The sequence below is a fragment of the Mastomys coucha genome, unplaced genomic scaffold (assembly GCF_008632895.1).
Source record: "Mastomys coucha isolate ucsf_1 unplaced genomic scaffold, UCSF_Mcou_1 pScaffold11, whole genome shotgun sequence".
In the NCBI taxonomy this organism is placed as follows: Eukaryota; Metazoa; Chordata; class Mammalia; order Rodentia; family Muridae; genus Mastomys; species Mastomys coucha.
Genome location: NW_022196893.1, coordinates 7,130,338 through 7,155,382, shown reverse-complemented (window position 1 = coordinate 7,155,382; position 25,045 = coordinate 7,130,338). Strand labels below are relative to the sequence as shown.

Genomic DNA, 25,045 nt, shown 5'->3' with positions numbered 1-25,045 from the left:
CAGTCTCACTCTTTGTTGTTCTCTTTCCTACAAGCCACCTCCCTAGTTAATTGTCTATGTCTCCCTTGAGTATATAAATACTTTTGAAATATATAAGCTGTTCTGAAAGCCATAGTATAGTGTAAAAGCATGAAATAAATAATACTACTAACAGAGAAGCTAAGATCTCTATCTTTTTATAAACATCACTGTCTAATCTCACAACTGAGGAGGCTGAGGCAGGAAGGTTAGTATAAGTTTGAGGCCAGCCTGAACTATAAAATGAGATGGTCTCAAAGATTTTTTTTTCTTTTTTTCTTTCTTTCTTTCTTTCTTTCTTTCTTTCTTTTTCTTTTCTTTTTTTTTTTTTTTTTTTTTTTTTTTTTTTGGTTTTTTGAGACAGGGTTTCTCTGTGTAGCCTTGGCTGTCCTGGAACTCACTCTGTAGACCAGGCTGGCCTCGAACTCAGAAATGTGCCTGCCTCTGCCTCCCAAGTGCTGGGATTAAAGGCGTCCACCACCACCGCCCGGCTAGATTTTTTTTTTTCTTATTAACAAAATTAACTTTGTTAACTTGACACAAAATAGTTGCCTAGAAAGGGAATCTCAGTGACTGTTTAAATTAAGTTGGCCAATGGGCACATCTGTGGGGGCTTATCTTAATTAGTGGAAAGACGTTGCCCACCGTGTTACTATTCCCTAGGAAAAGGATTTTATAAGTGTGGAAAAAGCAAACTTATACTCACATGTATGAATCATCACTGCCTTCTGTGAATGGAATGTTACTAGCAGTGTTAAGACCTGTAGCCATTTTGTTCCATGCCTGCTGTATTAGTCAGGGTTCTTTAGAGTCACAGAAGTTATGATAGTCTCTATGTAGTAAAGGAATTTATTGCAGACTTACAGTCTGTAGTCCAACTCACATCAACTCCCAACAATGGTCGGCAGCAGCTGTGAATGGAAATCCGAGGATCCAGCAGTTGCTCAGTCCCACAAGGCAAGCAATTGAAAAAGAGCAAGCTTTCCTTCTTCCTTATATAGGTCTCCAGCAAAAGGTGTGGCCCAGGTTAAAGGTGTTAGCACACCTTTAACCCCAGGTGACCCTAATTGAACTCGTAGATCTTCCAGTCTTAATCTTCTAGGATTCATAGCCACTATGCCACTACACCTTTAATCCCAGATGATCTTGAACTCATAGATCCTTCTATCTTAATCCTCTGGGATTCATAGTCACTATACCTCAAGATCTCCATTGCCAAGATTCAGGTCGGAAACTTGTTCTCTCAGCCTCCAGATTAGGGCCAGGTGAGCCTTCTAATTCTGGATTCTAGTTCATTTCAGATATAGTCAAGTTGACAACCAGGAATAGCCACTACACCTGCCAATCAATTCATATTATTCCTGACACAGAAAATTGTTTAACTCTGAGCAGCATGAGTTGACCTCGCATCTTGTTATAAGGTTTGTTCTTAAGAAATTCCACAGCTGGGCAGTGGTGGTGCATGCCTTTAATCCCAGCACTTGGGAGGCAGAGACAGGCAGATTTCTGAGTTCGAGGCCAGCCTGGTCTAAAGATTAAGTTCCAGGACAGCCAGGGCTACACAGAGAAACCCTGTCTCAAAAAAAAGGGGGGGGGGCTGGAGAGATGGTTCAGCAGTTAAGAGCACTGACTGCTCTTCCAGAAGTTCTGAGTTCAAATCCTAGCAACCACATGGCTTACAACCATCCGCAATGATATCTGACACCCTTTTTGGAGTGTCTGAAGACAGCTACAGTGTACTTACATATAATAATAAATAAATAAATCTTTAAAAAAAAAAGAGAAAGAAAGAAATTCCACAACAGGAATGGAGAGGTGGCTCAGTGGTTAAGAGCACTGGTTGTTCATCCAAAGGTCCTGAGTTCAATTCCCAGCAACCACATGGTGGCTCACAACCATCTATAATGAGATCTTTCTTAGGCCCTCTTCTGGCATGTAGATGTACATGCTAGTACTCATACATTAAAAAAAAAAAAAAAAAAAAAAAAAAGCCTGGCAGTGGTGGTGCACGCCTTTGATCCCAGCACTTGGGAGGCAGAGGCAGGTAGATTTCTAAGTTCCAGGCCAGCCTGGTCTACAGAATGAGTTCCAGGATAGCCACCTAGTTTCAAGAAACCCTGTCTCAGGAAAAAAAATTTTTTTTTTAAAAAAAATTCCACAACTACAGGCTCTGCTTAGGACCAATCAAATTAAAGATCGGTTTAAACTGTCCTGTCTAAACTGTCAAAATAGCCTGAGTGAGAGCCAGCCACCCTGCAGTCCTGTCTACACCTGCGTATGAGCTCACTGTAGGTCTTGCCTTTATAAACTGGTCCTGGGAAATATGTGGGGTCGCAGTCTTAGCTCCCCGAGTCTAGGCTGTGTCCCTGATTGATCAATCCTGGCTGTCCATTCACTAAACTATCCCTTTAATAAACTGAGACCAGAGTTCTAGCAGTGTGCGTGGTGGTTCTTTGACCATAACAAGCTGCTCCAGGTTTCTGTTGCCTTGACTTCCCCACAATGAGGGATTGCAACCTAGAATTGTGAGTCAAATATTTTAGTTGCTTTTGGTTGTTTTGTGTAGCCCTGGCTGTCCTAGAACTCAGTTTGTAGACCAGGTTTGGCCACAAACTCAGAGATCTTCCTGCTTCTACCTCCCAAGTGTTGGGATTAGGGGCATGCACCACCACATCTGGCTTGGTTTTTGGCTGGTTGGCTGGTTGGTTGGTTGGTTGGTTTTTGAGATGGTTTCTTTGTGTAGCCCTGGCTGTCTTGGAACTCACTCTGTAGACCAGACTGGCCTCAAACACAGAGATCCACCTGCCTCTGCCTCTGCCTCCCAAGTACTGGAATTAAAGGCATGCACCACCACCTCTGGGTTTGTTGGGGTGTTTTTATCTCGGCAACAGGAAACAGAAATTTTGCCCATGCTATGGCTGCTTGTTCAAGCAATTAATGATAGAAGTGATATCATTTGCATGAATAAGTGATCTGAAATGGGTGACCACATACAGTTCTAACATACAAGTAACAATAACTTTCCAGTTCACTAGTATCCATCAGGATCAAGGCAGAAACGTAGTGACTACCCTTTTGAATGACAGAATTTTACTGTCCTTTGGACGTGTTGGTTAAGATATCTTGCTGTGATAAAACACTGTAACCCAAACCAACTTTCATTTACACTTTTCAGGTAACAGGCTACTGAGGGAAGTCAGAAGAGAAACTCAGAGCAGGCGTCTGAAGTCAGGAGCAGGAGCAGAGGCCTTGAAGGGATGCTGCTGACTGGCTCACTCCTAAAGGCTTGCTTCACCTACTTCCTTATACAGCCCAAGACCATCTGCCCAGGGGTGGCTCCACCCACAGTGGGCTGGCCCTTCAACATCAGTCATAATCAAGAATAGGCTTGTCCACAGGGCAGTCTGGCAGGCAGGTTTTCAACTGAGGATCCCTCTTCTCAGATTACTCTAGCTCTTTTCAAGTTGACAAAAACAAAACAAAACAAAACCTCACAAATAAACAAACAACAACAACAAAAAAATCAGGACGGTGTATGACCTATAAAAACAGCGGCCTGCCAGGTGGATCTCTGTGAGTTCCAGGACAGCCTGGTTAACAAAGCAAGTCCAGGATAGCCAGGGTTACACAGAGAAACCTTATCTGGAAAAAACCAAACCAAACCAAACCAAACCAAACCAAACCAAAAAAACCCTAGCAGCCTGTAAAACAAAACAAAACACCAAAACAAACAAAAGAAACAGCTTTCACCCATGGACCTGGAGAATGAAGGGAAGAGGGAACCGAGCATAAGCCCTACCTGGCTCAATTTTCCTCAAAATGTCACCTGGTTCAGTCATTGGTGTACCGACTGCAGATAACCTGCTGAGACTCACTTGGTACATACATAGAGGAAAACACTCAAACAACAGAAACATAAAACTAGGAGTGATGCGGTGGCACATGCCTTTAACCCTAGCTCTCAGGAGGCAGGTGCCAGTGGATCCCTGTGAGTTAGAGACTAGCCGCGTCTATATAGTGAGCCCCAGGATGGGCTATGTAGAGAGATGTTCTATAAAACCAAAGACTAATAAAAATAGGGTGTAGAACGATAAACACTTTGACATCAATTTTTGGCCTCCACAAGCATGCCCACACACGTACTCGCAACACAAATGAACATGTATATATACACAATAAGTAAATAAATATATATGTGCGTGTTTATGAATTTCTTAATTTAGGCAAAGCATGGTATTGTGATTTGCCAAGGGGGTAGGACTCGCTTCTGGCCATGGAGCCTTGGCTGTCTGTCCGCCAGGTCAACTGTAGGCGTCAGGGTCTGTGTCTTGGAGCATAAAGTAGCGTTGAAGTGAAGGCTGAAGGAGGAGCGGGGGCAGTGCCCGTGGGGGTGCAGGCCAGCCTGGGGGAAACGGCTGCAAGTTCACTCGTGGCAATGGCAGCTTCAGCATTCGGAGAGAACCTTCAGGAGTTAGCTTCTTGCTCCGCATCTTGGGACCTGGATGTGGGAAGCCAGGCAAATGAATCTATACGCTGAGGTGGGGGGGTGGGGTGGGAAGGGGGAGACAGGGGAGCATTAGGGTCCAATTTTTACACCTGTCTCTACTTACTCCTGAGAAACACACCAAAGTCTTGTGCCTTGGCCTCCTGCAGACGGAGGATTGGATAGAGCCTGAGAAAGGGAAAGGATTTAATTGAGACCTTCCTTCCGTGCAACCCATGCAGGGTTAGGCCCCCACCCCCACCCCGCAGACCCACAGTCATGCGCACCAGCGTTCTCGGTGTGGCCGCAACACAGTGTTGGGCCTTAGCTGGGGGCGGCGGCGGCGGCGGCCGCGTCGGAGAGAGACAGGTAAGTCCTCCTTCTCCTCCTCTCCCTCCTCTTCCTCCTCTCCCTCCTCCTCCTCCACTGATCTCTGCTGCTGCTGTGCCCGCAGCTTCTTACAGTAGAGATTAAGCATATCCATATGAAACATGTCTACTATCTGAGAGCGTGACCATATTGTCTGCGCCAACGGTACCTCTCTTCTTGGTGCATCAGGCAGAGATTCATAGGCGGAGTCCTCCAGACCAAAGGTCTGCAGCATATCAGCAAGGACCTTTTTGGTTTTCTGGATACATAAATGTGCAGGTGTGCTTGCTGCCTGGAATTCTGGGATGGATATCTGAGACTCCACCTGCTCCATAGACTTCATAGGTTCCACAGGTGACACGGGTGATATCAACAACTCTTGAAAATGTAAGGACGTTTCTGATGCTCGTGACAATGTCCAAGAGGTACTCATGGCAGGCAAGGTTCCCCCAGAAACGACGGAGGTTTGTGAGATCTGCCTGGAAGGCTCCACAAATACATTGTCTGTGGACTGCTCCAAGGGATTCACCTAGAGGGGAGTGACCCATAGAGTCAGGACCCTTGCACCCCCATCTCTGAAATGTCCCTCTATTAGAGTCTCAGCTCCAGGGAGAGGGTACCTCACCCAGCCCTCGACCCCAACTCTCAAGAAATGAGCAGAGGCAGGCAGATTTCTGAGTTCGAGGCCAGCCTTGGTCTACAGAGTGAGTTCCAGGACAACCAGGGCTACACAGAGAAACCCTGTCTCAAAAAACCAAAAAAAAAAAAAAAAAAATTCTGCTGGGCTGGAGAGATGGCTCAGTGGTTAAGAGCACTGACTGCTCTTCTGAAGGTCCTGAGTTCAAATCCCAGCAACCACATGGTGGCTCAAAACCATCTGTAATGAGATCTGACGCCCTCTTTTGGTGTGTCTAAAGACAGCTACAGTATACTTACATATAATATTAAATAAATCTTAAAAAGAAAAGAAACATTCTGCTTTCGAAAACTGGGCCGGGGGTAGGGGTGGGGCAGGAAATTGGGAAATTCCCGTGGGCACCACTCATGGTTTTCTGGAAGACCTCTGAAGAAGGCAATAGGTTTCCAGTAGGTGAACTGCCAGCGCTTGGCCCACCAGACCTGGAGAAAAATGTCTTCAAGCTTCTGTTGACACTGGGTGCGTATCCAGGCCTTGGATTCAAGTTTCAAGTCCTCAACCCAGGTCATAATTTCCTTGAACAGTACGCCATCGGGGTCATGGAGTCCCAAGCCCTCCAGCAACTTCTTCAGCTCTTCCCTGGGACAAGGTACATGAGGCTTAACTCAACTCCTCCCAAACGAGTAGGGAAAACCTAGCGGAGTTAAACTCACCGGCAACTGGCTGGAGAATACAGGTAGTAGGAGATGACTTCCAGCACCACATCAAGGACATCCAGGCTGCAGGCCAGGAGCAGCTGCAGTGCCAGCATCACAAACTCCTTCTGAGTCTTGTCCTACGCTCAGGAGTAGGATGGAGGCAGGGGACTGTGGTCAGTTCCGGGATATATGGGGAACTCTGGAGGGACAGACTCACCTGGAGCTTGGGGGGATCATCTTGGTTGAGCAAGTACAAGAGTTTGGCCTGCAGCCGGATTCGAAGGTTGCCGGATACGTCAGGTAACAACCTCAGCAGGGCATTTAGAATGTTCACTCGGTCTGCCCAGGAAGCTTGTAACAGGAAGTCCAAAAACATGGAGGCCAAGCCCTCTATTGTGCCCATTTCTGGATAGGCCTGCAGGAAGGTTTGCTCACACCCTGCTGGTCTCCAACTCCACTCTACGTGCAAATTAGCCCCTGCCTTCTCTCTTCTACCCCCCTACTCCTCACCCACCCCGCACCAAGTTAGGCTTCCCAGCTTCCCAGAGTCTCCTAACCTCCAGGGTAAAGATGGGGAACAGTCTTTTGAACCAGTTCTGGACCACAAAATAATGCAGGAAATTGGGCAAATGCCCATAGCGTTCTTCCAAGAGTGAGCTTCCAAATTGGCCGGGATGGGAGGAGCCCTTAGCCTTAGAGGCTTCATTGCAAAGTTTTGAGATCAAATCTGTGGCGCTCTAGGAGAAATGACTGAAGCTTCAGACCAATTTCTGAGCACCAACCTCACCCTTCCAGTGAGAACCTAGAATGCCTACTTCTGTTTCTGATTCCCAGGGTTCTGGCTCCGCCTCAGAAGTTCGGGAAGAGGGGGTCCAGTCTATCTCCAACAATTCCTTTGCCTTGTTCTCCTCCTCTTCCTCATCACTCCCCTCTTTCCTCCTTGTCAGTCGGAGCAAACCGAATAGTTTACTTCGCCAACTTCCAGAATACTTTCGGGGCTTTAACCACTGGTCTTCCTCTTCGCTTTCTGACTGCAGAGGGACAAAAAGAAACATGTGGCAGGCTGTGGGGATAACAGGGCCCTCCCAGAGAACCCCCAAGCTCCATTTCTTGCCTTGACTCTGCTATGGCTAGAAAGCTCTGCTAGGGAACCAAGACAGCAGACCTCTGCTGGCAACCACATTTGCTGCAGTACCACGGAGTTGGGCACACAACCAGGAAACTTGATGGGCCGAGAATGTAGCTAGATATAGAAGCAATAGATTAGGCTAAGAGTCTGAAATCACCAAACTGGGACATTACCAGGGAACAACTCCAGAATCATGGGCCTCCAGAACCCAGACTGGACTGGTGGCCTCTGTTCTCAACATGCAAATGGACAGTTTAGCTTGGAAAATCAGGAAAAGGGTAGTCTGGCGGGATATGAACTGTAAATGAAGAAGCAGCTGGTCTCCAGTGAGCACTGACTACATGCCCACATTCTCCCCAGGGAACTTAGCCTGGTAGAGGGGGCAGGATAGGAAGAAAGGAACTTGGAGAGAGGTCAATGGGCTGGAAGGGCTAACAAGACAACTGGTGTGCTAAGCACGGGGTTAGGGCCTGCATGCATGGCCAAGTATGGAAAGATGGTGGATCCTGAGTGACTGGCCCCACTGAACTTTGTTCCCCTGAAGCAGAAGGACTCTGGTCTCCCAGACAAAGTCTACAGGGAACATTGCATTCCCTGTTGGAGAGACCGGTATGCAGAAACAAACACTGGCGATAGACTTCTGGCTCAGGCCTAATCCTAGAGAGCAGCAAGGAGTTCATGCCCGCACCAGAGCTAATCAGGCTGGAGACATATGGGCTTTGTTTGTTTGTTTGCTTGTTTTTTGGTTTGTTTTGAGACAGAGTTTCTATGTGTTAACAGAGCCCTGGCTGTCCTGGACCTGATTTGTAGACCAAGCTGGCCTTGAACTGACAGAGATCTCCCTGTGTCTGCCTCCTGAGTGCTGGGATTAATAAAGGTGTAGACCACCATACCTGGCCAGGTACAGTGTTCTTAATTCTTAAGCCTTGACCCTATAGGTTCCAGGTTGGCTTGGCAGTTGGCTCAGAGTGGAACACAATGGCTTTACAGCAAAGGGAGATGGGCTGTGCAAAGAGTGACCCTTGGGAGAAGCCACCTCTGGAAGGGTAGGGCCTTACCCTGTAGGGCCTTATGGTGGCAGGAAAGAAGCCTGTGAGCTTTGAGAGAGGCTTTTCGGGCTTTCTTTCCGGCAACAGTGGAACCTGGGAAGGGATAGGAAGTAAGAATACAACACAACCTCCAACGCCCCTGAAACTGCCCTAGAATAGGGGCCCTCACCCTATTCTGCAGGTAGTCGATTGATCTGTCCAGGTCTATGGTCTTAATTGCAAACTGATCCCACTGCACCTGTAGATCCAAGCCGAGGCCCAGCTCACAGCTCAGGGAAGAACGTGCTAGAAGCTAGGTAGGATATACAAGGAGTTAGAAGGTGTTAGGGCAGAGAACACAATGTCCAGGCATGGATGGATATTGGAAGTAAAAGGGACCTCACCTTAGAAGTCTGGCTATGCACCTTCCGGTGGGTGGGTGGGATGGGCAAGGAGACTCGAGGAGGGCGGGCAAAGCGCCTTCCTGGAGCTCCTGGGGTTTGGAAGGCAGCGGACACTGCCTGAACATCACTGCTAAATGCAGCCTGCCCAACAATGATGGTAGTTTCAGGCTGTATCTCCATGTCCAGTGACTCCTTCTCTGTGGCAGGGGCTGAAGTGCCCCACTGCTGGGACTCCCTTTCAGACTTTATGCCCTAGAATAGGAAAGAACAGGAAGGTTGTGTCAGACAAGGTGAAGGTCATGGCAGAGCCTGGGACTGATTTCATACCTACCATCAGGTCAGACCCATAGATCAGTTGTAAGTAATTGTCAAAGGCTTTGTGGCGCTGCTTCAAGGAGAGTGGGGGCCGGGTTGCTGGGACCACCAGTCCTTGCCTCAATTCTTGAAGGTCTTTATCCCGGGCTATGATAGTCTCCAAGTCCTGAGGTGGAGACCAGTGGTCAGCCTATGCTTCTTTGAAGATTTGCCATGTGCTCCCCAAGCAACTATAAGGGTCCCAGGCTAGAGGCTGAGAGACTGGGGCCTGAGACTGGGCATGGGGCATGGATGGGCAATGGACTGGCCAAGGGTCAGGACCTACACTACCTCTTTCAACACTGGCTGCCAAGGTTCTGATGTCTTGTAATAGCCGAAGGGTGAGACCACACTGTAGATACGAACAGGCAAAGGTAGGACTCTGGGCATTACTGGTGGGATAGGTCAGAAGCTAGAGTGAGAACTAGCCAGGAGAAAAGATTCCAGGGTTGAGATATGGTAATACCAGAGGGACTTGGGAGCATAGAGAACTCATACTGGGGCCTTTAGCTATCTATGCAAACCCTGCCCTAGGCTGCCACTGCAGCCGAGTAGACCTGCCCGCAGACCTGAGACTCGCTGCTCCGTGTAGATTGGTAAGCCTGTGCAACTGGCTGGATGTCAGTGGCTTTTTGCTGGTCAGTGGCAGTGGAGGGTCATTTATCACATCAGTAGGCTTCAGACACAATTTCTGAAGAAGCAGATAGAGCTTTGTTCCCAGGACTGGTCCATATGCAGCAGCCAGTCCCACCTTTCCCACCTTGACCTCACTGGTATACCTTAACTAGATAGGATGTAGGTAAGTAGGTCTGATAGGATACCATGTGGAGGCGGGAGCCTAGTGAGAAAACCAGGTCTCCGTTGTTGCTGGAGAAGGCCAGGGCCTGAGGGGGACCATCAAGCTGCAGAAGCCTGCAAGAGTACCTAAGATCTAGCCACTGTTTCAAAGAGTAGGAATCTGAGGCAGTGACGGGGTAAGACCTTTAATGGGAAGCAGAAGTTAGAAGAGCCCTGCTGGCCGCCCTTTAGCCACTAGCTGCCCCCACACCATACAGCCCCAGCCCACCGTAGCAGGTGGTTCTCCCTGGTCCATATTCGGATGGTGCAATCCAGGCTGGAGCAAGCATATATCTTAAGGGGGGGGCAGCAGCACAGGCCTAGAGGCAGAACTAAGGTTAGGAAGCGGTTGAGAAGAAGGGCACAGGCTTTAACTTGCCTCCATTCCATGCTCACCTGTGATATGGTCCATAGGGTCATCCTGTGGCCGGTGGTCAAAGCGCATCTTGTCACCCAGGCCAAACTGCACCAGGCCATAGGTGGCACTCTCTGGATCCTCAAAGCCTACAGTGATGCGCTTCCCCAGGACACAGAGCAACACCACCGGGTGGCAACAGGAAAAGGTACGTAGCAGGCTCAGGCATTCCTCAGCATATGGGAATATACGCCACATCTTTACTGTCAGATCTCCACCTTTGGGTGGCAGGAGCCAGGGCTGGGACTTCAGGATAGTGCAGGAGCCCCCAGGCCATCTTTGAGGGAGAGAAAGGTACTAACCTGAAGTCACAATGCTGCTCCAGGTGGACCCAATAGCGGTCACTGGTCCTGGGCTGTGTGCTTCTGTACGAAAGACTGTCACTGATGTGCGCCAATCCAACACAGACAGCGTGCCATCTGAGTGCCCCATTACTGGAAGAAACCTGTGGGAAGTGATGGAGCCTGTTGGCCAAGGCTCTGTCCCTAATTCAGCCACCATTGGCCTTAATTAGCCTCAGAGGGAGGTAGTACTCACCTATTCTTATTTTTCCAGGCCCAGGCAATGGCACTGCGGAGCATGTCACCCCGATTCTGGCGCACAATCTCCCAGCAAGCGAATGCACTTCGAGCATCTGTAAGATGGCTGTAGAGGTGCAGGCAGCAGGGCTGTGGCGCTGGGGGTAGAGGTGGACGCAGGCGGTGTACCACCACCATCGGGCAGCGTGCGGCATTGGCACGCACTAGGTCCCCTGAGCGTGTTAGCACCCACAACGCTTCTCGAGATAAACAATAAACCACCCCAGTTGCACAGTCCTCCGGCTCCAGCAGCAGTGAACTCACAGTTCGTCCGGTAGTAGCAGACACCAGGTAGACCGACCCATCTGCGCAGGCGCATACAAGGCGAGCAGGCAGAGATGGATCAGTTGGTGCGGGCAGCACCGGCGCCACCTGTATATGGAGCACTGGAGCGGATAGCTTTGCTAATGGTGAATAGAGGGTACGCACACGCCACAGCTCTATGCTTTTCGAGCAGAGAGAGAGCACCGGCCAGCCAGGACTTGCAGGAGCCAGCAAATGGCTCACTTTCTCAGAGATTACGTCTTCGGTCCAGCAACCCAGAGTTACCTCTCCCACCTGAGCTTCGGCCCGCAGGTCCCATGTGCGAATTGTCCCGTCCTGTGAGGCAGACACTGCCAGCGTGCTGTTTGGGAGTACTGTCATAGCTGTCACTGGGCCTGCAGGAGAGGCACAGGTCATTTTGGTGCATCATAGCTTGAGGAGGAATTCCTGGGATGTAGCCAACATTGGAGAGGGCCAACTTTAGGATGAGAAAGAGAAGGGCTGCAAGAGCTGCCAGACTGCCATACCTGTGTGTCCTACAAACACCATCCGGATCTGCCAGTCAGCATCCCACACTTTCACAGTACTATCCCGGGAAGCTGTCACCATGGCGTCTATCTCCTCACAGTAATCCAGATCTGAGATGATGCTAGAGGTGGGGAACGGGAGGCCCAGATGCACTCAGCACAACCCTGTTTGTGAGTCTGAGAGCCCCTGCAATAATTGGCTCTCCTTAGGGGATCTGCCTCCCATCCACCTGTCCCGACTCCCCTCACGTTTTATGCAGATCCTGGCCAACATTTATGAGAGCCCAGTTATCCAGATCGAAAGTGAGCACCGCCGAGCCATAGGCAGCAAAGCAATGCCAACTGCAGTGGTCAGGTTCCAGCCCTAGGGCCAGACACTTGAACGAGCCAGACAAGCCCGGTGGTGGCCCCAGAGGTGAACCACAGGGTACCAGACGGCGACCACCTGAACGGAACTTCCAGAGCTCCAGGCTGCCACCCATCTGGGCCACAATCAACAGACCCAGGCTGGGCACTGGTAAGCAGCAAAAAGGTTCCTGGTCCAGTGACTTGCTCACCCGTGGCTTGCTTAGCCAGAGCAGGTGGAAGTCTTGCCCTAATAGGCTTAGTCCAGCTGGACCCCAGCCGACAAAGTGGCCTATTTCTCCCAGAGGGCCAGGCACAGTCACTAGCCCATTAAGGACGACAGGAGGCTTCAGCTTTGCCTGCTCCCAGCCTTCCTTGGTATACTGATGCAGGTAACCTTCACCATCTAGTACCATGAAGCGTCCACCCACTGGATCCTGCGCTACTGAGCACAGTCCAGCTTCCACCTCAAGGTGACGCAGTGGCTCCAGCCCATGTGTCATGCGAGCGACCTGCAGTTCTGCTCTCTTCTCCTGCAGGGCAGAGTAGACAGATGTACATGTAAGCAATGGAGGCATGAGCTCTTCTGCCAGGGAGACTTGTAAGGACAAGTAGAGTTGGTGCCCAGTATCTCTAGGGAAGAGCCCAAGTAGAAACTTCATAGAGAACCACACCTTTTCCACAATGTCGTGGAGATATGCACGCAGGTGTAGCCACAGCAGTCTGGCACGGGATTGCAGTGACATACTCCGCCATCTCTGACTATTGGTAAAGAGCTGTGGGACCTGTGGTCCCCCCAACAGACCCAATTCTGTAAACCAATAGAGGATGCAGTGTCACCATGGCCCTGTGCCCCAAGCAACAAGGAGCCCTCCTCTGAGGGACATGCTGGGTCAAGGACTACCCAGGGGAGTTACACCTTCAGGACTGAACAAAGCCTGAGAAACGTCTGCTTCTTAGAGGGGTGCCCGAACAATGCTAGGTGCCCTCACCATTCTTCTCTATGAGCACCCCAGGATCTGGGATATCATAGATGTCCTGATCATAAAAGTCTACATCCAGAGCCATATTGTCACCCTCTGATGAATAGAGATTGATTGCTTCTATTATCTTATCCCCCATGTCTCCCACAGACAGTCCCAGAGCTCTGTGAGAGGTATTAACAGCTTTGAGACTAAGTAACGGAAAAGCAGCAGCCGTTGCTAAGATACCAAAGCTACCAGCCCCGTCCCAGTATACAGGCCCCGCCCCAGGACGCAGGCCCCGCCCCCACAAACTCCCACGTTCCGTCTAAGTCACAGAAACTTTTATTGGAAACAAATGAGCTGCAGCAAAGTGACACTCAGTGCATGTGGCCCACCTGGTAAAGTGGGGGGCAAAAGTGGGCACCGGGGGCTGGTCAAAAGCCAGACCCCTTAAACACTGGGCACCACTTAAATAGGGCTTCAAACTACTGGCCCTTAGAGCTGGAGTGTACAGGCCCATTAAGAAATACAAAAATAAACTCTGTGGTCCAGCTGTCCTGTCTGTGACAGACTGTTGGTGCAGAGCAGTCACTTTTCTATCAGACTCCATGCTGTTTAATCCAGCTGCAGCATGGGCAGTAGGAGCCTGCAGCGTGAGTGGACATCCACAGGCTGAAACCAAAGGGCTGGGCAGGTATAGCCTTGGGCAGTGCCAAGGCATAGCCAGCATCCGGGGAGGCTCCGGAGCTCCTCAGGTAGGCAGGTCCAGGCATTGGTCAAAGCTGGATGAAGCTGAGGCCTCTGCTGCTTCTCATCACATACAGATTACTGGAACCCTAGGCAGAAGTTGGCACACAGTAGGCCTTTAGGAGATAGCACTCAGACCAGGCAGAAGGAACCCTGACCTGCCCCACCCATTCCAGGACAGGGCCATGGCCATAGCCGCCACCACCACACCTGTCTTCCTCCATGGTGCTGGTCTCCTCCGCCCTGCCTTCACCGCCTCCACCTCCGCTCTCTTCATCAACCTCCTCTGCCCCCAGTTCCAAGTCCAGTGCATTGCCTGCCTCTGACGGTGTGTAGGTGGAACCACTGGGTAGGGAGAGAGAGACAGCAGACTTAGGATCTCCTTTCCCAGGCTGTCCCAGGGAGAGGAGACCCAGTTAAGGAATCATCTGAGTCCAAGAGGGAGCTGGAGAAGGCGAGGTGGCATGGTACCGACCTGATGGAGCGGCAACTAAAGAAGACAATTCGTTTAAGTCGCTTGTTGTAAAAGAAGTAGTTGAATGACCAGAGGCTTCCATCTTCCCCAAAGGGGTCTGAGTCTAGATCTGGGTTATAGCTGGAGAGCAAAAAAAGCACAAGTATGAGGTTCCCACTGCCATACACGTCTGCATGCGCAGCTGCAAAGACGTGAGCCCACCTGTAGATGTCACATTCAGCTAAGCAGATCTCCTCATCCACTGCATTCCACAGCTGTGGCTGCAGGGCCTTGAAGTCTTCCCGGACAGCTGAAAACAGGCTGCAGTTGACTGCGTTTACCACCTACAGGAGATTACAGTCAGGGATGACAAGGGTCCAGGGCAGCAGGCAGAACCCAAGAGCAGACACAAAGTGGGGAAGGCACTGGTAACGGCCACATGGCTTGGGGCCCTTCTGTCCACCCTTACCCAGCGGAGGCTTGGCTCTCTGCTGAACTCATGACTTCTGGCTGTGCTGAAGTCATAGTCTGGCCGGAAGGATTCGTTGAGGGTGGCGATCAGATAGAAGAGGGTCTTGCGGCTGCACTTGTCACTCAGCGGACTTTCATCCTCACCACCCTGGCTCTTGCTCAGTCTGAACAGAGATAAATGTCAGCCTTGCCCACCGTCCCACATACCCTAGAAGGTAGGCCCCACCTCAGCTTACCTGCTGGGACTGAGGCCTGAAGTCTGGGGTGGGGACAGTGCCTCCAACACATGGGGCTGGCCCTCCTGGCAGAACTGCTTGAACATATGCTTATCGTCTCCTGCCATCTTACATGAGTAGCTTTCAATCCTAAAGGATGCAGGTAGAATCATGAAGCATACTAACCCTGAGGACTCAGAGACCAAGACAGTCATCTCTGAGACACTGATCCTCAGAGCCTCCGGCCTCACCTGCCAATAATATGGGCATCTCCAGTCTCCACTGTCAACTGTGAGTTGATGGCCTCAAAGCTGGAGTTCTCCAATAGCTTCATGTCCTTTGGAAGGGAGCTTCTTGTGCCAGTGGGACTAGTGCAGCACTACCTGGGAATGTGGGAAGCCAGGTATGGCTGCCTAGCTCCAAAGGGCTCTGCTTTCAGCCTTTCCACCCACTAGCAGAGTACTGTTCGCAGCTTGATCTAACCTTGAGTCCACCATGTAGCTCCTCTTCCTCACTTCCCCTGCCCCTGAGAACTCAGCATTGGCTGACAGGGAGATGATCCTATCACCTGAGGATGGCATGTCCAGGTTCTAGCTTAATCCCAAGTCCTCTTACATGTACTGGGGCTGGCTGGGAGGCCCACCCACTCTCGACATTCCTATCCCCATCGGCATTCTGCAGGCACCCTCAGACTGTAGTAAAGTCCTCAATCAGGGTAAGAACCTGCTATCCAGTTTGGAACCAGGCATATGGGGTTTCGAGCCTTGAGGGTCACCTGTATGGATGCTCTTCCCCGGTTCTATGAGTTTTCACTGCTTTCTGGCAAGAAGGGGAAACCCATGAATTCTTCAGTTCTAATTGCAAGTATGCCTAATTCGTACTTCGCACATCGAAGTGTGTAGGACAGACGGACACACCGCCTCTGCTGGCTCAGGCCAGCGGTCTCCTGGCATTGCTGCCCTGCAAGCCTACAGACACCAGCTGATTCGAAGCGGTAAACTACAAGCCCCAGGAGGCAGTGCACTAAGAAAGGCGCTCCAGCCCTAGGCAGCGTTAGAACTACAAGTCCCATTAGGCATTGCAGCAGCGCGAGGCCCGCCGGGGACTGTGGTTCCCGCAAGCTCGGACCGCTTGGCTCAAAGACGGACACCCACCTGCCAGAAATGGGCTAGATCAAGCCAGGCTAGCCGGGTTGCTCAGTGTCGGTGCCGAGATGTCGGCGGCGCGGGATTTGCGCAGCGCGGGTTCCTCAGGACTGGAGGGCGGCGCCGCGGCCTCCACTCGGGCCGCACTGTATCCGGGGGAAGAAGCTTCGCGGCGACGTCCCGTTACTCCAGGCCCTGCCGGCCCATACGGGCTGCAGCCGCGACATAGCCTCGCCCCCCTGCAACGCCCGCTTTCGCGACCGACCTGCCGCGGACCGCCGAAATCGCACCAGCCAGAGAACGAAACAGCGACCTCCGCCTCCCCCGACCCGACAACAACAAGCGTCCGACGGGCCCAACCCCACTCCTCTGAATGGTCCACTCTAACCACAGGGTCCAGACCGCGAGAAACCTTATTGGGGGAGCCCTCCGCCACTCAGCCTCACCTTCCACCTCTACTGGCTGGATAGCCTGTCTGTCTCGCGCTCTCTTACAAACCCGCCTCCCCTCTTGGTGTTCATTGGCTAGAGCCATTGCCCGCCCCGCCCCCAGGAGCCAACCCTCTTCCTAGAATGGTGCACGGTTACAAAGTACGTCTGCTGTGTTTGTGTGTGTCTGCGTGTATTGGCGCCTGGTTCGTTCCGGGGACTGGTATTGTCTTATGTCGGGCAGCAGCTATCGTTCGTTCGAACCTTTGAGAAAAGTCCATCCTTGCCTTCTTTTTTGTGACCAGTGATCGGTCTGTGACACTGTCCCCTGGTCCTGCTGAAACGTGACTAGCGTGGCCGGACTGTGCCTGGAGATCCTTGGACGATCTCTATCGCTTAACGAGCTATCAGGCTCTGTAGTGCGCAGCACTAGGTCCTTCTTGTTCTCCACGCTCTGGTGCATCCGGAACCTAGGCTCACAACCCGAGTTTCTGGCCGGCGGAAGTACTCGACAGTTCTACAGCACGGAAGCACTCTCGGAGAGTCAGGACTCCGCCGGACCAGAAATGTCTCCGCCCGCCGGCGGTGCGGCAGTGGCTGCAGACCCTGCTTCACCTGTGGTGCTTCTGGCAGTGCACGCCGCGGTGAGGCCTCTGGGCGCTGGACAGGATGCCGAAGCGCAGCTGCGGAAGCTACAGTTAAAAGCCGACCCTGAGCGGCCTGGACGCTTCCGGCTAGGACTGTTAGGCACTGAGCCAGGGGCGGTGAGTGTGGGCTCGGATGCTGGAATCAACTTTCTCTCGATTACCTTGATGACAGTCCTTAAGCAGTAATTTTTCTTTGATTACCTGTAAAAGTGGGAATAATGCTGATACCTGATTTACAAATCTTGTGAGGAATTGGTAGATAACAGGCAAAAAAGGTTAAAAATTATCTATTTCCTTTCCCTTTCATGTTCGTGTGGGTAATGAAGAGGAACCACTAACTGAGTACTCTTTCCCTGTTCAGGTCAATTTAGAATGGCCCTTGGAGTCTGTTTGCTATACCGTCCGTGGGCCTAACCAGCACGAGCTGCAGCCTCCACCTGGAGGTCCTGGAACATTCAGTGTGCACTTCCTCGATTCTGAGGAAGCACAGCAGTGGGCAGCACTGGTGCGAGATGCCACCGCAGAAGGACAAAATGGTCAGTGTTGTGGAATAAAAGCTTATTTGAATACATCCGGGCCTCCTGGTCGTGGTTGGGGGTAGTAGTGGGAAAAGCTGGGCATCTAGAAAGGCTTCCTAGAGGAAGAAAGTGGAGAAGAAATAAGAGGTTCAAGAGCTGACACCAGGAGTACCAGACAAGTGAGAAAAGGAAGAGCAAGCACTGCTGTAGGACTGAGAGTTTAAGAACAGTGGGATTGTGTTCAGTGGAAAAATAACCGACTCCGCAGTTATATGGAGTGGTGTAGACAAGGCTACAAAGATGACCAGAGGATCTTAGGAGATGGAATTAGATAGGTCTTGTGGTTGTTCGAATGGAAGAGTTAGTGATTAAGACTGAGCTAGAAGAACCACTTACTGTGAGGCTTATACACAGTGCCTGCTTGGAAAAGCATGGACATGGCTGGGACTCTGGAGATGTAAAGACTGGGAGTTGAAGAGGTCACCCAAAATCACCAGAAGAAGCATAGAGAAAAGAGGGACTTGGATGTAGACCAGTGGTTCTCAACCTTCTTAATGCTTCAACCCTTTAATACAGTTTTTCAAGTTGTGGTGATGCCTCCAGCCATACATTTATTTTCATTGCTACTTTAATAACTATAATTTTGGTACTGTTATTAATTGTAATGTAAGTATCTGTTTTCTAGTGGCCTTAGGTGACCCTTGGGAAAGGGTCATCCGACTCCCAAAAACATTGAAATCTACAGGTTGAGAACCACTGCTATAGACAGTGCCCTGGGAAGAGGTAGGAAAGCCTACAAATACCCAAGAAAGACCTGAGACTGACATAAGAGAGAGCTGGGTAACTTAGCATTGAAAAAGAGACCTTTCTCTTGTCATTCACTTGCCGGATATGTAACCAACCCTTAATACTGTTCTTTGTGACAAGGTCTCAATGTGAATTCCAGGTTGATCTGAAATTCACTGTGTAGCCCAAGTTGGCTTTGAACTGTCAGTGATCCTCTTACCTGTGCACCCAGAGTGCTGGTGTTATAGATGTGTACTATTCAACTGAGCACTACCATTTTTTTCTTTTAAAAAATTTTTTTTTTATTTTATTTATTTTATGTGTATGAGTACACTGTAGCTGTACAGATAGCCGTGAGCCATCTTGTGTGTGGCTGCTTTTGAACTTAAGGACCTCTGCTGGCCCCACTCATTCAGTCCCTGATCTCTCCGACCCGCTTGCTCTAGCATAATTCACTGCAGCTGTCTAAAGATGCACCAGAAGAGGGCATCCGATCTCATTACGGGTGGTTGTGAGCAACCATGTGGTTGCTAGGATCCGAACTCAGGACCTGCAGAAGAGCAGTCAGTGCTCTTACCTGCTGAGCCATCTCACCAGCACATGTTTTTTCTTTTTCCTGTGTGTGTGTGTGTGTCTGTCTGCCTGCTGTCTATATATTGCATGTATTTTTTATAGAGGCATACATGTGCATAATGTGTATAGAAGTCAGAGAGCAATCTTGGGACAACCTTGACTGTCAGTCCTCACTTTCCACCTTGTTGGAGAGTCTCCTACTGTTTTAGCCTCTTTATAAGCCAGGGTAGTTTCCCAAATCCCCACAAAGTTTCTGAGTATTCTCTTGCTTCTATCCCCAACTTACCATACGAACACCTGGGATTACAGATCTACACTTCCATGCTTGGCTTTATATGGTTTGCGGAATTTGAACTCTCAGGTCTATGTCTGTACGAAAAGCACTTTAAGCTGGCCAGTGGTGGTACATGCTTTTAATCCAAGTAACTCAGGAGGCAAGGATCTCTGAGTTTGAGTCCAGCCTGGTCTTCAGAGTGAGTTCCAGAACACTCACACTCCACAGAAAAGCCCTATCTCTCTCCAACTGAGAGTTGGGTTTTTTTGTTTGTTTGTTTTTTGAGGGCCAAGGCTGGGAGAGGAGGATTAGCCTGAATTATGGCCGAAGGATAGTGGAATGAGGCAAAGAAGGCAAAAGTCCTAAAAACCTGAGATTGGAGACACTAACCTAATCCACATCTTCCCTCTTAGGCTGTGACAGCCCAGCCCCAGAAATGTGCCCCATTTCTCCACCATGTTCCTCTATGGCTCAAATACCTAAAGCAACCCAACCTGATGTGGATCTTCCTCAAAGTTCTGGAAACTTCAAAAAAGGTAAAGACAGATTGGAAGGAGTTGGGTGGGGGTGGGGCTGTGGCTGTGGCTGGTGTCTAGCTGTGATAGCTGTCTTTTCTCCCTGTAGAAGAGCTGGCTACACGCCTGGCCCAGGCCATTGCAGGTGGGGATGAGAAAACAGCAGCTCAAGTGGCAGCAATCCTGGCACAGCATCATGTGGCTCTTAATGTCCAGCTCATGGAGACCTGGTACCCACCAGGTCCCATAAGGTAAGGCCTGGTCTTGCTACTTTGCCTTCTTGACCCTACTAGGTTAACTGTCCAATACCCTGATCTATATTCTGACCCAGGCTGCAAGTCACAGTTGAAGATGCCACATCGGTTTTGTCCTCTTCATCGTCTGCCCATGTCTCACTGCAGATTCACCCACACTGCTCCATTGCAGCCCTCCAGGAACAGGTAAGCACGAGCGTCGGCAATCTCATATGTACAGCAGGGATCCTGGGTGAGTGACACTGCCTAGCCCTGATGTTCTGGCCTTAGGTGTTCTCAGAGTTCGGTTTCCCACCAGCTGTGCAGCGCTGGGTCATTGGGCAGTGCCTGTGTATGCCTGAACGAAGCCTTGCTTCCTATGGGATCTCTCAAGATGGGGACCCTGCTTTTCTTTACTTGCTCTCGGCCCCCAGAGAAGTTTCAGGTTAGTACTTAATGAGATAAGAGAGGTGGGGAGTAGTCTTGAGATGGCCCCGAGCCTTCCCCTCTCTTATAGGACAAAGCCTTCAAAACTCCAAGATGGATAGGAAATTAGGATGCTTGTTTCCTCAGTCATTGGAGCTGCCTCATAACCTCCAGCCATCCAGTTCCAGTCTCCCATGTCCCCCTCAGGTGGGCAAATAACCAGTCTGGGTGTGGTCCAGATATGGGCAGCTGTGGGCACTGGAAGAACTAGGAAGCATTAACAGTCTTCCCACCTTCCTAGCCTGGCTGGTCTTGCCCTTCCTGCACCTTCATCAATGCCTCAAACCGTCCTGGCTGTGAGATGTGTAGCACCCAAAGGCCCTGTGCTTGGGATCCCCTTACTGCAGCTTCCACCTAGAAGCCACCAAAGGTACAAGAGGCTGGGTGGGGATGAGGAGTACAGTGTAGACTAAACAGGAGTAACCTATCTTCTTCCTCAGGTTACAGAGAATATGGCCCTCCTGTCACAGGCCTGACCACCACCACTTGACCTTCGCAGGGGACCGTTGCTTGTTGGGGACAGAGATGCCAGTGTTAGAGAACAGGGCCACAAGCCAGTAATTAAAGACACATAAGATCCAGCCTGTGCTCTATTCTTGGATGTGGAGTTGTACTAGCCTAGCTGAGAGCAAGGAAACAAGGTTCTCCCCATCAAACCACAACCAGGAGACTATTGAAGAGTGCACTTAGAGTCAAGTCCCAGTGGTCATAGAACATAACATGGGGACCACTTTACAGAGCCTCTCAGCCTACAGGGTTCCCCCATACTGCTGACCCACTAGGAGTTCCTGTCACTAACACTGGCCCTATTGTTGCCCATCTCAAATCCTATATTGCAGTCACCATTATTTTTAGTTGCTTCACCCAGTATACCAACAGTAGGATTGAGTATTTTTCCTTCCCCACTTAGGGTGTTTTAGCATTGGGAATCTTGAGTCTCCTGCCTTTGTGATCCTCCTGATAATCATCTCTCACACTGCTCTAGGTACCAAGATGCTTCATGAATCTAGTGACTGTCAACTTGGCCTAGATGTACTATGTAGCTGCATTGTAGACTACTAGATATTGTTCCCTGACAAATATATCTCCAGCACAACCCTCTTACCTGTCCAGCCAAGACGAAAAGACATGCAGGTACCCTCTGTCTACTCCCAGTTGCTTGACATGTCTGAGAACTTTCCCATCCTCCCCAGATAGTGCTGCTATTCCAGGTCTTCTACTTGCTAAAGGTTCTCTGCTGCCTACTTGGAAGCAGTTGTTCACTTTTTATAGCCCCTTTCTACCTCTCCCAAGGCATACCCACTCTGCTGAATGGTGCTGCCTTTTTCTTAAGGAAAAAAAAATGTATTTTTTTGCCTACATGGACACCTCTGTACTACAATCATGCAGTGCCTTTGAAGGGCAAAAGGGGGTGTTAAGAGCCCCTGAGACTGGAGTTACAGATGGTTTTGAGCCACCCTGTGAGTGCTGGGAAGTGAACCCAGGTCCTCTGGGAAAGCAGCTAGTGCTCTTTTTAACCACTGAGCCATCTCTCCCATGCAAATAGTGCTGCTCTTAGCCAGCATTCTGGCCCATATCAATAATTCCCAGATACTGGGCAGTACAGGGAACAATATTGTGGAGAAATATGGGTCCCAGGGTTCCATTGAAATGTGTGTTTCAGTCATTGAACAGCTAAAATGTGTATGTTGAGAAACTTAATTTATTCCCACAATGAGGGCTAAAGGAAGATCAGAAGCAAGAGTCTGGTCTCCTGGCCCTTGTATCTGATGAAAAGGGGCCAGGCCTGAAAAGGCCTCCGATGGTTCCTGGGCTGCTGAGAGCTTGTTCAGGCAAGATGACAAGCAGATTCTGAACAGGGTCACTTGGGTGGCCGATAAGCCAGCTTTCGACTCTTGAGGACTGACCACTTATGCCGCTTCATGGCATAGGTCAGGGGCAGCAGCAAGCCCATCATCAACAACATCTGGGAACAAAGAAAGCTCAGAAAACATACACAGGAAAGACCCCTTTTTATCACCCACTGTGACCCTTGCCCAACCATTTACCTTGAGCCCCATGCGTTTTCGATGGTCATGTTCTGGCTCTGATGCCCAGCGAAGGAAGGTGGCAACATCCTTGGCTACTTGTGACATGGTAGCTGGGGTGCCTGGGCCAAGAGCAAATAGTGAGGCTACCTCTGGGGACTTGGGCCAATCCAGGGTGACCCTTGGTGCACAGAGGCAGAGATTAGCCATGTCCATGACTCCAAAGGGATAGGGACCTTACAGGACTAAGAAAGCTGTCCCCAAAGCCTTTCTAGATATGCAGTCAACAAGCACTCCAGGTGAGAAGGGAGAGAGACCTCCAGACCCAGGAATATCAGGGAAGCATGCTAAGAGTAGGGGAGGACCCATGGTAAAGGACACTCACCATCATCATACTCCAAGACTTCTGTGTAGATGGGAGGAGCCATGCCAATGGCCTGGCCAGGAAAGTAAGGGTTGAAATAGAGGCCTTCTCGCAATGACACCCCAGTGGGGGGCTCACAGTAGCCAGTGAGCAAGGAAAATACATAGTCCTCACCGCCATGCCTAGAACCAGACCCATAGCTTAGTCTTTAACACAAAGCTGACTTTCCTCCACTTCTAGCCCCACACTCTGGGCAGCCCAAGTACCTAGCTCGAACGATATAGCTGAGGTCAGGGGGTAAAGCTCCATTGTTAGCAGCTCTTGCAGCCTCGGGGTTGGGGTATGGTTTTGGAAAATAGTCAGACAGCTTCCCTGGCCGCATGAACATCTCCCCATCCTCATTAGGGCCGTCCTGGACCTCCACCTGCCACCAAGAACCCCATCACAATCCTTTAGTCCCTCACAGTTGAAACCACAATCCCTGTATCCTCCACCTTCTCTTGTGCCCACCCCCAACCCTCCGCACCTCCTCAGCCAGCGCCTTAGCTTCATCCTCCGTATAGCACACTCCCACCAGGTGGCGGTAAGCCACATAATCCATGCTGTGGCAGGAAGAGCACACCTGCTTGTATACCTGGAAACCCCTACGAATGCTAAAGAGAGAAAGGATTAGAGGAACTGAGGATTTCAATTCACCCAGAAACTTCCACCCCCAGCCCGCCACAGCACACCCACCTGGTGTGGTCCAAGGAGGAGAGGAGGCCACGATGCGACCATGGGTAGCTGGGGGGGTGCAGCTCCAGGTCACTGGCACTCACAGCAGTATGAAGGGCCACAGCTAGTCCTGCACCCCCTGCTGCCAGCATGCCCAACGCTGACAGCATCACCTTTCGGCCTCGAGAAGGGCCAGACTTCGAGGACAAGGACACTGCCTGCAAGAGCCCCGCTCAGCACCTGCCAAGACCCCACCAGCCCACCTGGGGATCTGAATGAGCGCCCATCTCTTCCGCTCAACCTCCACCCAGCACTGGCCACCACCGCACGCAGAGCGCCAAAGGGCACACGATGCCCACTGCCTGCTGGATCCCTCACTGCAGCCGACTCCTCGGCCACAGCTCGGCTCTGTAGGGCAAATGAAGAATGCTCGTGGACCTTAACCTAGGAGACAAGCCTAAGTGACCAAGAGTACGGCAGCAGACCAAGGTCACCCGCAGCCCGCTGAGGTCAGGCTGGGGTCACTTCAGGGCATCAGCCAGGTCAAGACAGCTGGCTTCGGGAGTCTAAGTGGGAGAGCCCTTCGCAAGCATCTCCCGTCCCGACCCCACCACAGTCGGACCCTGGGCTCAGAGCAACATGCCCTGTCTGTCCAAGGCGTGGGCACCCACACTGGCTTCCCGAGTGTGCCGGCCCGTCAGCGGGGACCCTGCGGAGCCTTAGGAGGAACGTCGGAGACCGATGCCGGCGCGCGCTCAGAGCCTCCCCGCCGTGACCTTCAGGGCTGAGGGGCGCGCGATGGACGGGGCCCGCGCCAGTACTCACCTGCGGTGTCCGCAATGGAAGATGCCGGGGCCGCGCGCCGCCTAGCAGGCCCGGAGCACTTGCACCTGGAAGACCCACGCCCCGCGGGCCCAGCACCGACCGGCGAAGCGAAGCCGCCGCCGCCGCCATGTCGGCCCTCTTTAGTGCGGCCGCCGTTCCCGTCGGCCCCTGCGGGCCGACGAGAACTCAGACCACGCGAGAGCGACGCAGTGGGCGGGCCTAGGAGCTGGATGGGGAGCTGTCCATTAGGGGACCAGGGCTGTCCTTGCCCAACTCCTCTAGTTCAGCTTGATCCTGACCGCGACTCTACTTACCACGACAACATCTGGGTTTTTGTTTGTTTGTTTTTCTTTTTTCTAGCTTCTCTACTATATTCCCAGTTCCTTCACCCTGGCACCGCGAGTCCCGCCCCTCCTGTTGAGCCACTGGGCAGTCTTCTGAGAGCCGAGAGTGGTTTGCCCATCCATGCCCAGTGTGGGGTTAGTAGCCACTCCTTCATTCTCCTGCTCCACAGGCGACCCGGCATAAAAACTTCCCCTGACTAATTTTCTTTTAAGCCCTCATATAAAGTC

The 25,045-nt window shown here is 51.1% G+C and overlaps 4 protein-coding genes across 5 annotated transcripts; 1 reads left to right on the top strand and 3 right to left on the bottom strand.

Moving 5' to 3' along the window:
* Positions 1–4,198: 4,198 nt before the first annotated feature.
* Positions 4,199–13,256, bottom strand: Wdr97 (WD repeat domain 97). Its single transcript, XM_031347246.1, has 24 exons — positions 13,079–13,256; positions 12,761–12,897; positions 11,991–12,619; positions 11,742–11,863; positions 10,910–11,609; positions 10,675–10,817; positions 10,354–10,590; positions 10,187–10,277; positions 9,900–10,032; positions 9,690–9,811; positions 9,412–9,472; positions 9,098–9,247; positions 8,767–9,018; positions 8,553–8,675; positions 8,393–8,476; positions 7,320–7,448; positions 7,021–7,236; positions 6,763–6,942; positions 6,423–6,620; positions 6,221–6,342; positions 5,990–6,146; positions 4,789–5,399; positions 4,629–4,690; positions 4,199–4,516 (listed from the first exon to the last, which is right to left on the bottom strand). The coding sequence occupies exons 1-24, from the start codon at positions 13,206–13,208 to the stop codon at positions 4,320–4,322; spliced, it is 4,986 nt and encodes a 1,661-aa protein (XP_031203106.1). The 5' UTR covers positions 13,209–13,256; the 3' UTR covers positions 4,199–4,319.
* A 119-nt stretch (positions 13,257–13,375) lies between these two features.
* Maf1 (MAF1 homolog, negative regulator of RNA polymerase III) lies at positions 13,376–16,453 on the bottom strand. The gene is made up of 8 exons (XM_031347295.1): positions 16,093–16,453; positions 15,190–15,321; positions 14,960–15,088; positions 14,722–14,887; positions 14,475–14,596; positions 14,274–14,393; positions 14,009–14,143; positions 13,376–13,887 (listed from the first exon to the last, which is right to left on the bottom strand). Exons 2-8 carry the CDS (start codon positions 15,270–15,272, stop codon positions 13,866–13,868), a joined length of 777 nt encoding a protein of 258 aa, XP_031203155.1. The 5' UTR covers positions 15,273–15,321; positions 16,093–16,453; the 3' UTR covers positions 13,376–13,865.
* A 195-nt stretch (positions 16,454–16,648) lies between these two features.
* Positions 16,649–21,640, top strand: Sharpin (SHANK associated RH domain interactor). Of its 2 annotated transcripts, none has more exons than XM_031347259.1 (9): positions 16,649–17,275; positions 17,520–17,694; positions 19,723–19,845; positions 19,934–20,075; positions 20,156–20,264; positions 20,349–20,502; positions 20,575–20,690; positions 20,785–20,913; positions 20,984–21,124. In XM_031347259.1, the coding sequence occupies exons 1-8, from the start codon at positions 17,078–17,080 to the stop codon at positions 20,899–20,901; spliced, it is 1,134 nt and encodes a 377-aa protein (XP_031203119.1). In that variant the 5' UTR covers positions 16,649–17,077; the 3' UTR covers positions 20,902–20,913; positions 20,984–21,124. The 2 variants fall into 2 exon arrangements, with proteins under 2 accessions (XP_031203119.1, XP_031203129.1); XM_031347269.1 differs by lacking the exon at positions 20,984–21,124 and adding an exon at positions 21,529–21,640 and having other exon boundaries at positions 17,078–17,275.
* Positions 21,641–22,227: 587 nt separating this feature from the next.
* On the bottom strand, positions 22,228–24,659 carry LOC116074595 (cytochrome c1, heme protein, mitochondrial). Its single transcript, XM_031347284.1, has 7 exons — positions 24,474–24,659; positions 23,670–23,866; positions 23,461–23,587; positions 23,201–23,358; positions 22,956–23,116; positions 22,592–22,692; positions 22,228–22,509 (listed from the first exon to the last, which is right to left on the bottom strand). Exons 1-7 carry the CDS (start codon positions 24,600–24,602, stop codon positions 22,405–22,407), a joined length of 978 nt encoding a protein of 325 aa, XP_031203144.1. The 5' UTR covers positions 24,603–24,659; the 3' UTR covers positions 22,228–22,404.
* Positions 24,660–25,045: the final 386 nt, after the last annotated feature.

Excerpts from the sequence above, each read along its gene's own strand:
- Wdr97 (XM_031347246.1), bottom strand. The coding sequence starts at position 13,208 with ATGGGGGATAAGATAATAGAAGCAATCAATCTCTATTCATCAGAGGGT. Across the intron at positions 7,237-7,319 it reads CTAGCCATAGCAGAGTCAAG|TCAGAAAGCGAAGAGGAAGA; the intron begins GCAAGAAATGGA and ends GTCCCTCTGCAG. Across the intron at positions 4,517-4,628 it reads CTTTGGTGTGTTTCTCAGGA|GTCCCAAGATGCGGAGCAAG; the intron begins GTAAGTAGAGAC and ends TCCCACATCCAG.
- LOC116074595 (XM_031347284.1), bottom strand. The coding sequence starts at position 24,602 with ATGGCGGCGGCGGCGGCTTCGCTTCGCCGGTCGGTGCTGGGCCCGCGG. Across the intron at positions 23,117-23,200 it reads AGCTATATCGTTCGAGCTAG|GCATGGCGGTGAGGACTATG; the intron begins GTACTTGGGCTG and ends GTCTGGTTCTAG. Across the intron at positions 22,510-22,591 it reads GAAAACGCATGGGGCTCAAG|ATGTTGTTGATGATGGGCTT; the intron begins GTAAATGGTTGG and ends CTTTGTTCCCAG.
- Maf1 (XM_031347295.1), bottom strand. The coding sequence starts at position 15,272 with ATGAAGCTATTGGAGAACTCCAGCTTTGAGGCCATCAACTCACAGTTG. Across the intron at positions 14,888-14,959 it reads TCAGGCCTCAGTCCCAGCAG|ACTGAGCAAGAGCCAGGGTG; the intron begins GTAAGCTGAGGT and ends ATCTCTGTTCAG. Across the intron at positions 13,888-14,008 it reads AGCACCATGGAGGAAGACAG|GGTTCCAGTAATCTGTATGT; the intron begins GTGTGGTGGTGG and ends ACTTCTGCCTAG.
- Sharpin (XM_031347269.1), top strand. The coding sequence starts at position 17,078 with ATGTCTCCGCCCGCCGGCGGTGCGGCAGTGGCTGCAGACCCTGCTTCA. Across the intron at positions 20,265-20,348 it reads TTGCAGCCCTCCAGGAACAG|GTGTTCTCAGAGTTCGGTTT; the intron begins GTAAGCACGAGC and ends TTCTGGCCTTAG. Across the intron at positions 20,503-20,574 it reads GGCCCCCAGAGAAGTTTCAG|GACAAAGCCTTCAAAACTCC; the intron begins GTTAGTACTTAA and ends CCTCTCTTATAG.